The sequence below is a fragment of the Rattus norvegicus genome, chromosome 7 (assembly GCF_021556685.1).
Source record: "Rattus norvegicus strain SHRSP/BbbUtx chromosome 7, alternate assembly SHRSP_T2T, whole genome shotgun sequence".
In the NCBI taxonomy this organism is placed as follows: Eukaryota; Metazoa; Chordata; class Mammalia; order Rodentia; family Muridae; genus Rattus; species Rattus norvegicus.
The window spans coordinates 137,222,763-137,238,766 of NC_141540.1; the positions used below are offsets into that span (position 1 = coordinate 137,222,763).

Here is a 16,004-nt window from a genome sequence, read left to right on the forward strand (position 1 = left end):
TTTATATAAGAAACAGGTACTTTGAGGACATGAAAATTTTCAGGAGTGTGTGTAGTATAAAATCACCAGAGTAAAGTGCATTCAAACCTTCGAAATACCAATTTCTTATAATAAAACTTCTTCAATGACTAAAATAAGGTGGAAAGGAAGGGTGTGTTTCTTATCATACTCTAGTGAGCCTCAACAAACTATAGCAGAGCTAAATCTCTGAAAGACAAAAAAGAATCTGAAAAATGACCCAGAATGCACTCTATGCTTTTTCTGATCATATAGAGTTCCTCATACAATTTCACTTTCATCTCTATACTTCTCCTAGAAACGGACCTTAGTTAAATTTTAAACTACAAAGTCTTACATCTTAACTTTAGGCTACTCTTGAGGTATCTGGAAACAAATTACTACTAGAGTCCAGAGCCCTTATTTTGTTCATAAACATGGAAATAGTGGACTAAATGTTCACTATTAATAGTGGACTAAATGTGAAAGAATGTTCACTACAACCTGCCGAGAGTCTCTACACACACATTTATTTCTGCACTGAAGCTGAAACAAACTGCACACCTCTTTATACAGGAGACTGAAAAGACTGAGAGCAAAGTCCTTTAATGATGACAATGAAAAAAAAAAGATGACATTGAAATCTGATTCTATTTTCCAAAGCATTTATATACTCTAAAACCATCTAATTGTTATTACAACAAGACGAAATGGAAATTGAGACACCTAAGTAACTGTAAGCATGCATTTATTCATGATTTATAATGAACAATGAAGTTCCATTGTTAATGTAAAGGTTGTCAACCTTCCTAATGTTGCAACCCTTTAATACAGTTCATTTCTCATGCTGTGGTGACATACAATTATTTTCATTTCTACTCTAAACTTAAAATTTGCTACTGTTACAAATCATAATGTAAATATCTGTGTTTCCAGATGCTCCTTGACGACTCCTGTCATCATCCATAGGTTGAGAACCAATGACTTAATGGCTTACTGATGGCTGTTATCTCCTCCAGGGGCAAGAAAATAGTTCAGGATGTTCTCTCTTCTCCCCTTTCATTAAACAAAAACACAATTCCGCACTACCCTGTAATCACAACCTAAGACGGCCGTCCAACAGGACACAATCTAAGACAGCAGTACAACAGGAAACAATCCTTAAGACAGCAGTACAAGAGGACACAACCTAAGACAGCAGTACAAGAGGACACAACCTAAGACAGCAGTACAAGAGGACACAACCTAAGACAGCAGTACAAGAGGACACAGAACTTTCTTTTCAAAAGTAAAGCAATTTCACTCCAATAAATTATTTTCAAAAAAAACATTAGGGGCCGGAGAGATGGCTGAGCAATTAGAACACATACTGTTCTCTTGGAGAGTATTCGAGTTTGGTTCCCAGCACCCATGTTGGCAGCTCACAACTGCCTGTAACTGCAAGGGCTCAGACATCCTCTGCTGGTCTTTGTAGGCACACAGTCCCATACATACACATATAACACACATAAACAGAAACAAGCACTTCTTATACAGTAACAAACAACAAGGAATGCATCATATATAAAAGATGTGCTGACTTTTATATATACTGCCAGGCATTTCAAATTTAAAATAAATGAGCTAAAATATAGTTGTTTACTATTGTTTATGCATTAATATGTGCAATCTACAACCTCGCATTACGACTTCTCAGTGTGTACCCCAAAGAAGCCTGTAACATGCACATCATAACAAAGCTTATGCTGAAAATGCCCTTGAGGTGGTAAAGGAAGGAGAATCATGTCTACACATTCTAATTGTCTTAAAGCACGCGCACACACGCGCGCGCGCGCACACACACACACACACACACACACCTTATTGTTTGAAGTTCATAATTATGTAGTCACTGAACACAATCAGAAAAAAAAACAAAATCTTTAACTCATGCAGAAATAGGGTTTCTCAACTCCCACCCAGTCGAATACATACATATCACAGATGCACTAGCCCTGTGATCGAATGACAGACAAAAGGACACTCATCAGTACTACAGCTACATATGGAGATTTACCAACAGTTCTGCCCAAATTCACAGTACTTCTCTCAAAATATAGTTTCACCTATTCTTAGTCTCTTTTTGTCAAAGAATAGTTAGGTTTTTAATCTAAATTATGTTTCTTCTTGTACTCTTATTAATTCAACTATTATAACAAATCTCTTATAAAAGTTAATCAGAAAGACAGCACTCACTAAAGACCAAGTCAGTTCTTTCAACAATATTAAGGAACATAAGTACAAGAAAAAATATAAGAAAAATTAAGTTTGAGATACACCTAATTTCTTTACTAATTGTAACATAATATAAAAAAAATATAAAAAACAGTAAATGTTTGATTTTATAGTTTATAATAACAGGGCTTAAGATTAATATATACTTCAATTTATTTGGCCCAAATTGATTCACTATAATATAGTCAAAGCCTAAAATATCTTGTTTCTTAATTATTTTTATAAAAAGATCTTAAGTAAAATCTCTAACTCAGATTCTGAAATCAGTTTACACTAAAGATCCCTAAACTTTAAAGTGAAAAAACACTGTGGCTTGTATTTTGACTATTCCAGAAAGAAATCAAATAACCTGTGTGGAAATTCTCTGAAATACATAACATAGAAAGCATACAGGGATGTTATTAGTGCAAGCAGATCATGTCCTATAAGGGTCAGAAGGCTGTTTGACCTGCTCTTTCTATAAGGTTTCTTCTAAGTCTAAAGTAAAATTAATTATAAAAGAGTGAAAAGACTGAGTAAAAAGACAACTGGGAGAAAACATGCAGACAGGATTTAAACAAACAGAAACTTGACTAAAGCAAAAGGGAAAGAACGTAGTATGAAGTAACTTACGGCAGGCAGTAGCAGTAAGTGAAATAAAATCATGACAGGAGAGCAAATGCAGTAATTACTATGGTTAGTGCTCTTCTCAGACTTACCTCTGCCCATTTAAGAATACAGGCCATACAGAAGACATGATTACAACTTTCTGGAAAACCAACTTCCTTCCCTAATAGGCAACTAAGACAGATTGGACATCTGTCCACCTCACTGTACAGTAAGCCAGAAGTATCAGCATTATTTCTGTTTTCTTCACCTGCAAAGAAAAAGACAGTCATGTTTTCAAAGGCCCCCAAACCATTGATTTATGCTTATAAGCATTATGGCTGCCTACATCCTCAAAGGGCCAGCCTTGCTTCTTTGCAACCATATCTTGGATGTCAAATGACAAACATACTCTTTAAGCTCAACAGCACCAGCATTTACTTTTTGTGTACTCTGTGTGTCTGTGTCTGCATGGTTTGTGGGTGATTTGTGTGTCTGTGTTGTTGTGTGACTATGTGTGTGTGTATATGTGTGTATAAAATAGGGCAACCTTGTATATACTACACAAATGCCCTACCACTCTCAATCAACTTTCTTGTATATTTCAGTGAGGAAGGGGAACATACATGGACCATAATTAATTTTAAATATTATTTACCTGGTTCAAAATTTTTTAGTAAAAATTCTATAGTGACAAACCTAGTCACATACCTATCTACTTCTACTAAATCCAATAATAACCTACAGTTTCTTTTATTACATAATATTTTTTAATGCATAGAAAAGCAATTCCTTCCTTGCCTTCCCCTCAGTTGAAATGGGCTTCTCAGCCAGGTGGTGATGGTGCACTCCTTTAATACCAGCGTTTGGGAGGCAGAGACAGGGAGCTGTCTCAGTTCAAGACCAACCTGTTCTACAGAGTATATTCCAGGACAGCCAATGATAAAGAGAAACATTAACTCAAAGAAACATTTAAAAAAAACAAATGTTTCTCAATATGTAGGTTGGCTTCAAACTCGGGATATTTCTGTCCCAGCCTCCTAGGTACTAGGAGTACAGGGGTGAGTCAATAAGCCAGGATAAACCCAAATATACATTCTTCCATGTCTTTTCTTCCTCACACAAACACTGGAGTACTATACATATTAATCTGCTTCTTAAAATAACTTATTAATAGACATTCATGTGTTTTCGGCCATTGGCTATGACGATGAATGCTGAGGAGAGAACCCAGAACTCCACATGTTAGGCAGGTAAGTACTCTACCAATGAGCTTATATCACAACACAATCATTTCAAATTTCAAAAAGTGTATCTACAGATCACTTCTTTAAAAACGGAATCACTAGCCAGGTTAATAATTAAATGTGCATGCCTTTAACTCCAGCACTTGGACGGCAGAGGCAGGCAAGGCCAGCCTGGTCTACAGAGCCAAGTTCCAGGACAACCAAGGCTACAGAGAAACCTTGTTTCAAAAAACCAAATACGGGGCTGGGGATTTAGCTCAGTGGTAGAGCGCTTACCTAGGAAGCGCAAGGCCCTGGGTTCGGTCCCCAGCTCCGAAAAAAAGAACCAAAAAAAAAAAAAAAAAAAAAAAAAAAAAAAACCAAATACAGGAGCAGTATGGGATCAATGTATATTTCTAACACAGGAATAGATATGCCAAATCTGTGTCTGTACCAATTTAAATTCCTAACAGTAATCAACTTACACAACAACATGTAAGCAAGCAATGGGAGCTGTATAATTCAATACAACCTGGAGCCTTCCCAAATAGAGGGACATATTAATCTAAAGGATCAGTATTAAGCCAAAACATTCAAATAGAGTTCACATGTTTCCAGTATGAGTTTGGAATGAAGGAAATACAAATTCTATAAACAATACCTGAATTGGGCATTTAGGATTTCAGATTAGTCTTAACAAATACAAACTAATATTAGATATGCACATAGTACACAGACATACAATGCAGGTAAAATACCTATATACATAAAATAAGCAAATAAATAAAAAAATTAACTTTACAGGGGGAATATTAATGCTGTTATAATCTTAAAAAGGAAGAGTGTTCATGAAATAACGTGCTTGCCAATCCCCAGAAAACATGTTTAAACATTAGCCAAGTATGCATGCATGCAGTCCCAGTGCAGAGAAGACGGAGACAGGCCAATTGCTGGGGTCTGCTGGCCGGTCAGCTAGCTTGGGAATTCCCAGGCCAGTCAGAAACCTTGTCTCAAAACAAAAAAAGGTGAATGGTGCCTAAGGAACAGCATCCTAAACACCCAAGCTTGTCCTTTGACCTCCACATACACACATGTACAGGTGCACATGTGCCCACACACACACACACACACACACACACACACACCTACACAAACAAAATAATCAACAATTCAACTAAAAATGTTCAATGAAAACATGAGAAGGCAAAGTGTATAATTCTTTTTTTTTTTTAACATTTATCTATTATGTATACATCATACAGCTTTCTACCTGCATGTATGCCTGCAGGCCAGAAGAGGGCACCAGACTTGATTATAGATGGTTGTGAGCCACCATGTGGTTGCTGGGAATTGAACTCAGGACCTCTGGAAGAGCAGTCAGTGCTCTTAACCTCTGAGTCACCTCTCCAGTCCCATAGTGTATAATTCTTAATTCTTGTTATTTGTTTCAGAATATAAAAAAAGACAGAAAAATTTAGGAAGCTTAATTTTAAAGCCTAGTGACGCTATCTGACTTTCGATACAGGCTTTATAGCCAGTTACCTTCCGCATCTTCACTCTCCTGATCACCCACACTCTGATTATATACGGGTTTCTTCTTCATCTCTCCTCGTGAAGGCGTTTCCTATGGGACAAACCATAAAAGAATAGTTTAGGAGTGGGTGGGGAATAGAGGGGAAAAACAAGAGAATGTTTGTTTGCCACCTCCCAATCCTATGAATTTTAAGTTTTGAACCATAAGAAACTACTTTATACATAAAGAATGAATGAGCCAACCAACCAGTTTTTAGACAACTGAGTACTCTTATTAAAATTATCTATTTATCTATTATTATTGTGTGTGTGGAGGGGTGCACATCAGAGTTCATGTGAGGCTGGCAGAGGACAACTGTGTAGAGAGCTGGTTTCTCCTTCCACCTTGGGATGGCTTCTGGGCATTGAGCTCAGGTTCCGAGGTGTGCTGCAGGTGTCTTTATGTGACTCAGCCATGTCAGCTACTCGACAGCCCAGTGCTCTCAGAGTACTTACACATCCAAACAAAGAACTGCCTAATTGACAAGACCGAGAATGGCCTTGGAAACAAATCTCTGTAGACAAGGATTATCTAGCATAAGTTAAAGTTAGAGGATCACCCTAAATAAATGTGAGCAGCCGCACACTCTGACCTACATAAGAGGATGCCGTGACTCCTGCTTCCTGAGCGTGGAATCAATGTAAGCAGCTGGTCTCCCACTCCTGCCACACAACCCTCTCCCCCACTACGACCCTATTTATCCCCTTGAATTCTAAGGCAAAATAACCCCTTCCTTCAATTGCTTCTCAGGTATTTTTAACAAACAAGGAAAGTATGTAACTAACGTAAGAAGTTTTATATAACTATTAATTAGCAAGTTAAATGATAAATTCTGTAACACAGACCTGAGACTATGGAAAAGAGATCAACTTAGAATAGAATTATCTGGTAAACTGAGGTTATGTGTAAAACTTGGAATATTCAAGAAACAACAAAATAGGGGTTGGGGATTTAGCTCAGTGGTAGAGCGCTTGCCTAGCAAGCACAAGGCCCTGGGTTCGGTCCCCAGCTCCGGAAAAAAAAAAAAGAAAAAAAAAAAAAGAAACAACAAAATATGGAGATTTAAGTTCACAGAAAATCCCCACATGGCACCTATAACCACATGCACTCCCCTGCTGCCATCATCATCCCACAGCAGACCTCATATTTGCTCCAATCAGTGAGCCTTACCCGCTCCAGTATTATCCCCCAAGTCTGTAGTTTCTCTAGAGTACACTCTGGGTGTTGCCCACTCCGAGTGTTCTGACGAATGTAAGACTTCTAGTAACCATTTACAGCTGCTGTGTCTAAACAGGTTCGATGCCCTACAACTCACCTGTGTCGGCCTACTCCCTACGTCCCACTCTGAATCCCTGACAACTATTCATCCATCGCTCAGCTGCCGCCATAGTTCTGCCTTTGCAAGAACATCATCTGGTTAGAATCATAGCTTATATCCTTTCTCCAGTTCTCTATTTCTTAGCATATATTCATTACGTGTCTAAAGCAGTGTTTTGATGTGGTATTTCTACATGACTATCTCACACTGTGATAGTGATCACATTCACCCTCCTCCACTCGGCCTTGGACTTTCCCACTAACCCTAATACTCCCATATCTGCCCCCACCTTTTCAAAACCTAGATGAGTGAAAACATGTGACACTTGCCTGAACCTGGCTTTTGTTAGTTAACATGATTTCCAGTTGCATCAATTTTTCCTGAAAATGCCGTAATTTCATTTTTCTGTTACCATCACCTAAATGACAAAGTCAAATCTAAAGACCTTAAATTTTATTTTTTAAATCAGTAATTCCGTAATGCTTATATGTTACCTGAAGAGAAATATTATATGTATAGAAAAGAATTTACATTTAGCAGGTTAAGTCTTATGTCTATTAGAAACAAAGACCACTGAGGTGTTATAGGTTATTTCCTAACCAAACACCACACACACACACACACACACACACACACACACACACACACACCCTATCTCTGTAGACCCATGAATCACAAATCGAGAGCAGTATAACCTCACACCTGGCAAGCAAAAGAACTGAGAAAAGGGCATTATGGATGGCAGTATATGAAGTAGAAACTTAAGGGTTCTGTGGAGAATCGGTTGTGTTTGGATGGTGTTTTGCTGGGGCAAACACATGAAGGAGTGTTTTCCTGAAGTGGACACAGGTGAAAGGCTAAGGCAGACCCGTGAAGGAACGTTTTTGCTGAAGCAGACACAGGAGAGAGGATGTCCTGCTAAAGCAAGCATGTGAAAGGGCAGGGGATGATGGATTCTTTGCTAATGACACACAGGTATTGGCCCGCCTTACACTGGGTAGTTGAGCTCCATTTGTCCAACTTCATACAGAGAAATGCACCAAAAAGCTTCTGGTGGTGGACTAACTGGCAGAGTGATGTCAGCTGAGACAAACTCTCGTGGAGTTTTGCTAAGTCCAACCCCACCATTGAGGCAAGACACTTGGTGAAGCAAGACCCATGGAGGCCACATAATGGTTGGAGATATAAATAGGGCTCCACGGAGTGGTGGAGAGAGACAGCTTGGCTTGCTGATACAACAAGCTGTGCAAATCTTGTGGGTCTTGCACTTTTGCTGATTTTCACTTTGCTGAGAGAGGCACAGCAGAGAACTTCTCCTGGCATTTCTCCGGGTCCCTCATGCTGACTCGTGCCGAGGCTGAGGCCTGGCTGTCTCTGCTAGATAGTGCCATGGATACGGATTCGTGTTGGCTATCTACCGAACTGGACTGCTGGTGTATCCGTGAAGAGTTTGTGAGTGGATCGAGCTGCCACTGCTGACCTGCAGATTTCCTGACAACACAGATGCAACTTTCTAAACAGAGCTGCCGCACCACCTCCATCCCCCCCCACTCCCTCTGCCCCCCCCCCCCGCATCCTTTCTTTTCCACTACCTCTGGTGGGTGGTGGGCTGCAAGGGAAATTAAAGCATTTAAGAATCATCATTAAAATAAACTTTTAAAAACTTAAAGGTTACAAGTATAGGAGTAGATTTGGTGATGTTATTGCTGCTGTTGTTAAATCCTTCGCTCCTAAACAAAACAGGACAATGAACAACTAAATGGTAATTCTTCCCACTCCACCAACCTCCAAAAGAATGGAAAAAGGTCACAGAAAATAAACAAATCTGTCTTATTCCGTCTGTACTGCAAAATACTTGACACTGTGTTCTCCATACATAACTGAAACTTATTCCGCACAGTACTGTACTGGCAGGTTTGCATTTAGTAAAGAATTGTTTCTGCTTTCTAAGATGACGCTTTATTGTATTGGCTTCACACAGCCTAAGTGGACAGATGGGCGAAAGTGGCTAAAAGGAAGTGACTAGGGGTTGAGGATTTAGCTCAGTGGTAGAGCGCTTGCCTAGCAACCGTAAGGCCCTGGGTTCGGTCCCCAGCTCCGAAAAAGAAAAAGAAAAAGAAAAAAAAAAGGAAGTGACTAATCCCATCCAAGGGGCAGAGCACACATTGCCTAACCACCCCCAAGTGTCCACCTCACTACACTAGGAACCAAAAGATTCAACATGAAATCTGAAGGAGACACACATACTTAAACTATAACAAAATCCAAGAGTTCAAGACTAAAAGTAATGAAAACAAACAATATATTATTATGAAATACAATTATCATAAAGAATGAGAATAGACTTCATCTACAATAAGGCGGGGGGGGGGTGTTCAACATGTTGTTTCTAAATCACACTTTATTCTTTTTCAACAAAACTTTTAAATCTTTGAGTTTTAATTCCAGAACTAGTCTCTTTCTGTAATGACCATAGTAAAAATGCCTTTTAGACATGTTAAAAAAAAATCTAGTCAGGATCCCCACTACACCCAAGGCTGCCCCTGATAATCAGAACTCAGTGGCATCACTCACTCAAGGTAACCAGATACAATCCTAGACCCCCGGGACGCCCACTGCACAGTATATAAGCACCGACCAAGAGCAACACTCTGCCCTACATATCTGGAGAGACACCACCTTGATCTGCCCTGCAGCTGGACAGCCCCGCCAACCCCGTCACCCCACCCCACCCCACCCCCAGCCCCGTATCCTGACCCTCAAAGAAGAAGCTTCTGTTGGAGACTAGATCTGGACCTGATCTTCAGTTAAGATACATAGGCTTGGGGAGACAGGCTTTGAACAGGAGTTAGTGAACCTGTGTGATGGCCCTAAGCATGACAAAATATAACTTCTGTCATACTATACTATCTTTTTGCTTGCAACTCTTTTTAAACAAAGTTATTTTTAAAAGTTCTCTTGACACATCACCACCTTTGTAGCAATCCCTTACATACATTGCTAAAATTAATAAATTTTAGAAATAGTCATCTTATTGTACCTGGTAAATAAGACTTCCACTTCTTTGTAGGCTATGGTGAATCCCTTAAACTCCTCTTCCTAGTTATCTTGAAATAAATGTATTTTATTGTTGATAAAATGTGTCCTTAAATCAATATTTCACATTCCTTAAATAAGCATTTGACAATTGTACTCCTAGGAAATATAATTATTCTAACCCAGAGGTGATCATAACTACATAAACAGAACACCCACTTAATACCTTAGTACTAGTCATGTATAGATAATAAATTCTTTACAATGTTATATATACGTTCCCATGATGTGGATTTCCGGATAAGACTTTTCTATACTTTTAGCTCCAACTTTTTTTTTTCTTTTCTTTTTTTCGGAGCTGGGGACCGAACCCAGGGCCTTGCGCTTGCTAGGCAAGCACTCTACCACTGAGCTAAATCCCCAACCCCTTAGCTCCAACTTTTAACAAGTCATAAATTATCTCACTGATCCCTTTAGTGCCCTGTCAAGAAGGCATCTCCATTGTACATGAAATTAAGCAACAAAGCAGATCGGATGTTAATACCGTGTCTTTGAACAGCCTCCCCAAGCTGGATATTACAGCTATGTTGCACCAAGCTTGGCTTTTTTTAATTATTATTTAAAAAAAAAATGGGGGCTAGAGAGATGGCTCAGCTGTTAAGAGCACTGACTGCTTTCCCAGAGGTCCTGAGTTCAAATCCCAGCAACCACATGGTGGCTCACAACCATCTGTAATGGGATCTGATGCCCTCTTCTGGTGTGTCTGAAGACAGTGACGGTGTGTGTACTTCTATAAATAAAAAAAAAATCTAAAAAAAAAGAAAAGGCTTTTAAAAAAATTATGTCAAAGATACTACAAATTAGCTGTGAACTAAATAAATTTCCTTGCTAATCAAGGTCCTGGCTCAGGACTTTCATTACAATAATAAAAAATGGACCAATAAACATCCAACAACTCAGAACAGTAACTCCTTACAGCATTTAGTATCTATAGTAAGCCACCATTTTACATCTAAGTACACTTGTATAAATCAATACAATGATCATAATTGCTAATTCTGTCTCTTATTCCATTCCCTTAGCTGTTCTGTTAACTTTCAAACTCTTTTAGTACAAAAGCATTCTGAAAATACAGTAACAATCAAAACAGTTCTTTTCCACCAAATTCTAGCATACCACGAATACTTCCATCCCTCAATACACAGCAGAACAAACTGAACCAAGGATGGTAAGATCTGCCCAGCTCCAGGCGAGGATGAAGTTAGGGGTCTAATCTAGTCCTTGCCTAGCATTCGGAGAGAACAAAGAGGGAGTAAAGTGGAGAAGAAATGTTTAGTCTGCAATATCTTTGACATATAAAAAAAATTTAATTAAAAAGTGCACCAGGAAAAAAAAATGCACCAGGTTGGGTAAAATGTGTCTATAATACCCCAGTACTGGCAGGCTGAAGTGAGGGCCACCAATTCAAGGCCAACAAGAGCTATGGGGGAGGATAGTTATGAGGGTTGTCTTATGTTCTGATGAGGAAGGTGTGTTGAAAGTCTAACAAGGTCCTGGCATCCATTAAGCCTCTCCTCTCCCCTAGCCCTGGCTCAGTCATTTATAAATTAACAAAATGAATAAATTATGTACTCGACTAAGATACAGCTTTGTTAGCTGAGGGCTTGCCTAGTGTGCATGTGGCCCTGGGTTCCCTTCCTAGAACCACACTGTGCACAGCACTGCCTGTAACCTTAGCACTTGAGAGGTGAAGGAAGAAAGATCTAGGTTCCAGATCACCCTCAGTTACATCGCAAATTCAAGGCCAACTTGGATAACCCCGTATAAAAAAATACACTAATAGTTTATTTTTTGAAAACTCCAACACAGATCAAGTCTTTAGAAATCACAAAATATTGAGATTCTCTACAAAATGTAATCTTACTATCAATATTACAAATTGTACAAGGGTTCTCAAATTAAACTTCTAACTGATCAGACAGTCTGCTGTGTTCATTAAGACTTTATAGCCTTCAGTAAAAAAGTGATGTGGAATATCTGACATCATAAGATGCATCAATAAAGTATGTTAACAGCAAAAAGAACAGGAGAGAAAAGTAAAAGGAGAATGAATTCATTCTAAATAATGGGATTATTCAGACAACAGTCTACAAATCTATGCTAAAGTAATAGCCCATATATTAATTCAAGTTTCTTAAAGGTGTATCAAAGCAAACCTTAAACAAATAGTCTCTTAAAGTTCAGAAATCTACACCCACCAAAACAGAAGGACTTTTTTTTTAAGATGGGGCTTTGCATGCAATGTTAACCTTTTAAACCAATGAAACTGGAAAAACTAGACTTCCATGTGTAAAAGAAACTCCATGTATCTTTTACCCCACACAAAATTATCTCAAAATGGATCAAAAAGTCAAAATAGATCTTAATACAAGTGGGTCTCAACCTTCCTAATGCTGCAACCCTTTAATATAGTTTCCTCATCTTGCAGTGACACCCAATAATAAAATTATTTTTGTTGTTATCTTTGTATGTATGAAGATATCTGGGCTGGGGATTTAGCTCAGTGGTAGAGCGCTTACCTAGGAAGCGCAAGGCCCTGGGTTCGGTCCCCAGCTCCGAAAAAAAGAACCAAAAAAGAAGATATCTAATATGCCACCCCAAATCACTGAACTAAAGAGAAAGCCTCTAGAATAAAGGGGGCAGAGGGAGGGATCTTTTACAACTACATGGCAGTTTACATCCAGTATATATAAAAAACTGCAAAGTTTAAACACCAAAGCATCCAAATTACCCATTACCAAATGAGACAATGAACTAAGACAGTCCTCAAAAGAAACCCAAGTGACCAACAAATGCTTGAGGAAGTGTCTGCTATCCTTGGCAATCAACAAAAAAAGGTCATCTAGGAAATAAAGGGCATTAAACACCGGCCAGGTTTCAGAAAAGAGAACCCTTATTTATTGATTCTAACGTGTACAGCTACTATGAAACTCTGTATGGAGGGTCATCACAAATAGAACCTCCTACACACACACACATACACAACCACACACACACAAACACACACACAAACACACATAACCACACACTTACACCACACACACACAGCCCATCACATAACCCAGTAACAGTACTCTCTAGTACATCCCAAAGACTCCTAAGCCAATACATCAGAGTGATACTTACTCGTACATGTACAGCGCTGCACTACTCACATTACTGAAGAACAGAACAAGTTCTGATGCCCATCAACAAGACAACTGGAAAAATACAGTACATATACACAGTGGAGTTTTATGCAGCCAAGCATTAAGAAAAATGAAATGCATCTGAAGAAAAATGTATACAACTGAAAATTATGATGGTAAGTGATATAAATTTGTCTTAAGACAAATAGCATGTTTTCTCCCATATATGGAACATAAATTTAAGTGTTTGTGTGTCTACATGTATGTGTTCACAAATAATCAGACTAGAAAGGGAATTAAGTGAAAGGAGATCTTAAGGAAGCAGGAAATAAGGTAATGAAATAGCCTCAACAGGAAAACAAAAGAAATCCTAACTAGAAGAAAGGGAAGCAGATAAAAGAGAAAAACAGAGGATAGTTAGGAAGAGGAGTCAGTGAGGACAAAGTATAAGACAGACACACACACGCCACACTTGTCACAATAGAACATAGTATTTTGTACGCATCCTTAAAAGATAAAAGATTATTTCCAAGCCCAACAGTATATAAAATAAAAAGGAACGTATCTCTATTAAGTATAACTTTAATTTTTTCAAACTTATTTTAATGATGGTTCTTAAATGATTTAATCTCCCTTAATCCACCTACCAGAGGCAGTGGAAAAGAAAGGAGGGGGGGCAGGGGAGCAGTGGACCTGTTTAGAAAGGTTCTTTGGGGGCTGGAGAGATGGCTCAGTGGTAAAGAGTACTGCCTGCTCTTCCAGAGGTCCTGAATTCCATTCCCAGAAACTACACGGTGGATCACAACCATCTATAAGGGGATCCAATGCCCTCTTCTGGTGTCTGAAGACATCAACTGTATATGTGCGTGTGTGTGTCTATCTGTGCGTGTGTGTTTATCTTTAAAAAAAATAGGTTCGGGCTGGAGAAATGGCTCAGTGGTTAAGAGCACTGACTGCTCTTCCAGAGGTCATGAGTTCAATTCCCAGCAACCACATGGTGGCTCACAACCATCTGTAATGAGATCTGGTGCCCTCTTCTGGCCTGCAGTCACATATGCAGGCAGAATGCTAAACATAAAATAAATAAATAAATCTTTAAAAAAAAATAGGTTCTTTGGAGCAACTCCCGTCTGTGTTGTCTGGAAATCAGCAGTCCAGTTTAGTAGAGTTGGAATAGCAAATACAAATCAGCAGCCATGGCATGACCTCGTAGAGACAGCCAGGCCTCGGCCTCCACCTCAGCACCTCAGCACCTCAGCACGAGTCAGCAGGAAGAACCTGGAGAAACTCCAGAAGTTCTCTGCTGTGCCTCTCAAGATCAGCAAAGACGCAAGACCCACAAGCATTTCACACAGCTACCTCTACAAACAAATCCAGCTCAGCTCCGTCACTGTCCTGTCCATGGAGACTATTTATACCCTCCACACATCTCGTGCTCTCCACAGGTTTTGCCTCAGCTGACATCATCTGTCAATCAGCCTGAGGCCACAGAAGCAGCAAGAAGCCGCAGCACAGCACCGGAAGCTTTTCGGCGAGTTCCTCTCTATGGAGTCCTGACAAATGGAGCTCAACACACAGTGTAAGATGACCGATACATGTGTGTCGTTAGCATCATGTGTCCTTTCACGGGCTTGCTTTAGCAGAACATCCTTTCTCCTGTGTCGGCTTCAGAAAAACACTCCTTCACATGTGTACCCCAGCAAAACACCATCCAACCCGACTGACTTTCTAAAGAAACCTCAGGTTTCCACTTCAATCAAGTTTAAAAACATTTCTATCACCCTAAAAGAGAAACTATCCCCTCTCAAAATGTACATTAGCTGAGAAGTTTCCCTGCCATCCTTTCCTGTCCATGTCCCCTGAAGATTCCATCACTATGACTTCTTCTTCCCCTCTTATCTCCCAACTCCCCTATCTGTCTCAAACACAGGAAATAGTGAGGACCAAAATCTGAGATTGTCCTCTGACCTCTATATATACTGTGGCATATACATGCCAAATAACGCACGCACGCACGCACGCACGCACGCACGCACGCACGGTTGGAGGCAGAAGCAGAGAAAAAGCTGAATTGTATTCCTAACTCCCTAAGAAATTCACTTTATATATAAACATAAAAGTGTAAGTCTCTTTTTATAAAACATGGAAAAACATGCCACACAAACAATATCAAGAAAGCTGGAATAGCTATGTAATTAATATGAAATGTATTTTAAACTTAATTTAAAGCTTATTTATATTGGCTCCCCCAATAGTTTCAACTTTATTACTTCTGTGGCAGTTTTAAGACTTTTTAAATACCTATGGATGTTTTGCCTTGTTTAATTCTGTGTATCGCTCACAAGCGTGGTGCTCAGAGGCCAATACCTCTGTAACTGGAGTCCCAGCTGGCGGGGAGTCGCATGTGGGTGCTGGGAATTGGACCCAGGTCCACTGAAAAAGTGGCCAGTGCTCTTAAGAGCTCAGTCATCCCTCCTGCCATCTGTAGCAGTTTTTAAGCAGTAAAAACAATTACTGATCTATATTTCACTCATATTATGTTACTAATTAACTGTTCCTACAGAAATACAGTACTGCACTAAAGTCACACTACCTAAAAAGTTCCTTCACAATAAGGCTTTCAAGTGAATGATAGCTTACAATTTTTCTTAAAGTTAGTAACATTATTCCCCATTGGAACACTAGCATTATTTATTAAAGGCATGTTTTCTTACAGGTTATCAGGCAAACACTAGTGCTGCAACTGTATTTACAATGGAATACCATCTATAACCTGAAGGGTTCATTGCTCTGGGAATTTTCAAAAC

The 16,004-nt window shown here is 39.2% G+C and overlaps 1 protein-coding gene across 3 annotated transcripts in view; it reads right to left on the bottom strand.

Annotated features, from left to right (window-relative positions):
- Positions 1-16,004, bottom strand: part of Scaf11 (SR-related CTD-associated factor 11) — a 52,416-nt gene that overhangs the window by 29,207 nt on the left and 7,205 nt on the right. For all 3 annotated transcript variants that reach the window (NM_001271170.2, XM_087556914.1, XM_087556913.1), the window contains 2 exon segments: positions 2,970-3,127; positions 5,625-5,706. In NM_001271170.2, coding sequence (NP_001258099.1) covers positions 2,970-3,127; positions 5,625-5,685 — 219 coding nt within the window. In that variant the 5' untranslated portion in view covers positions 5,686-5,706.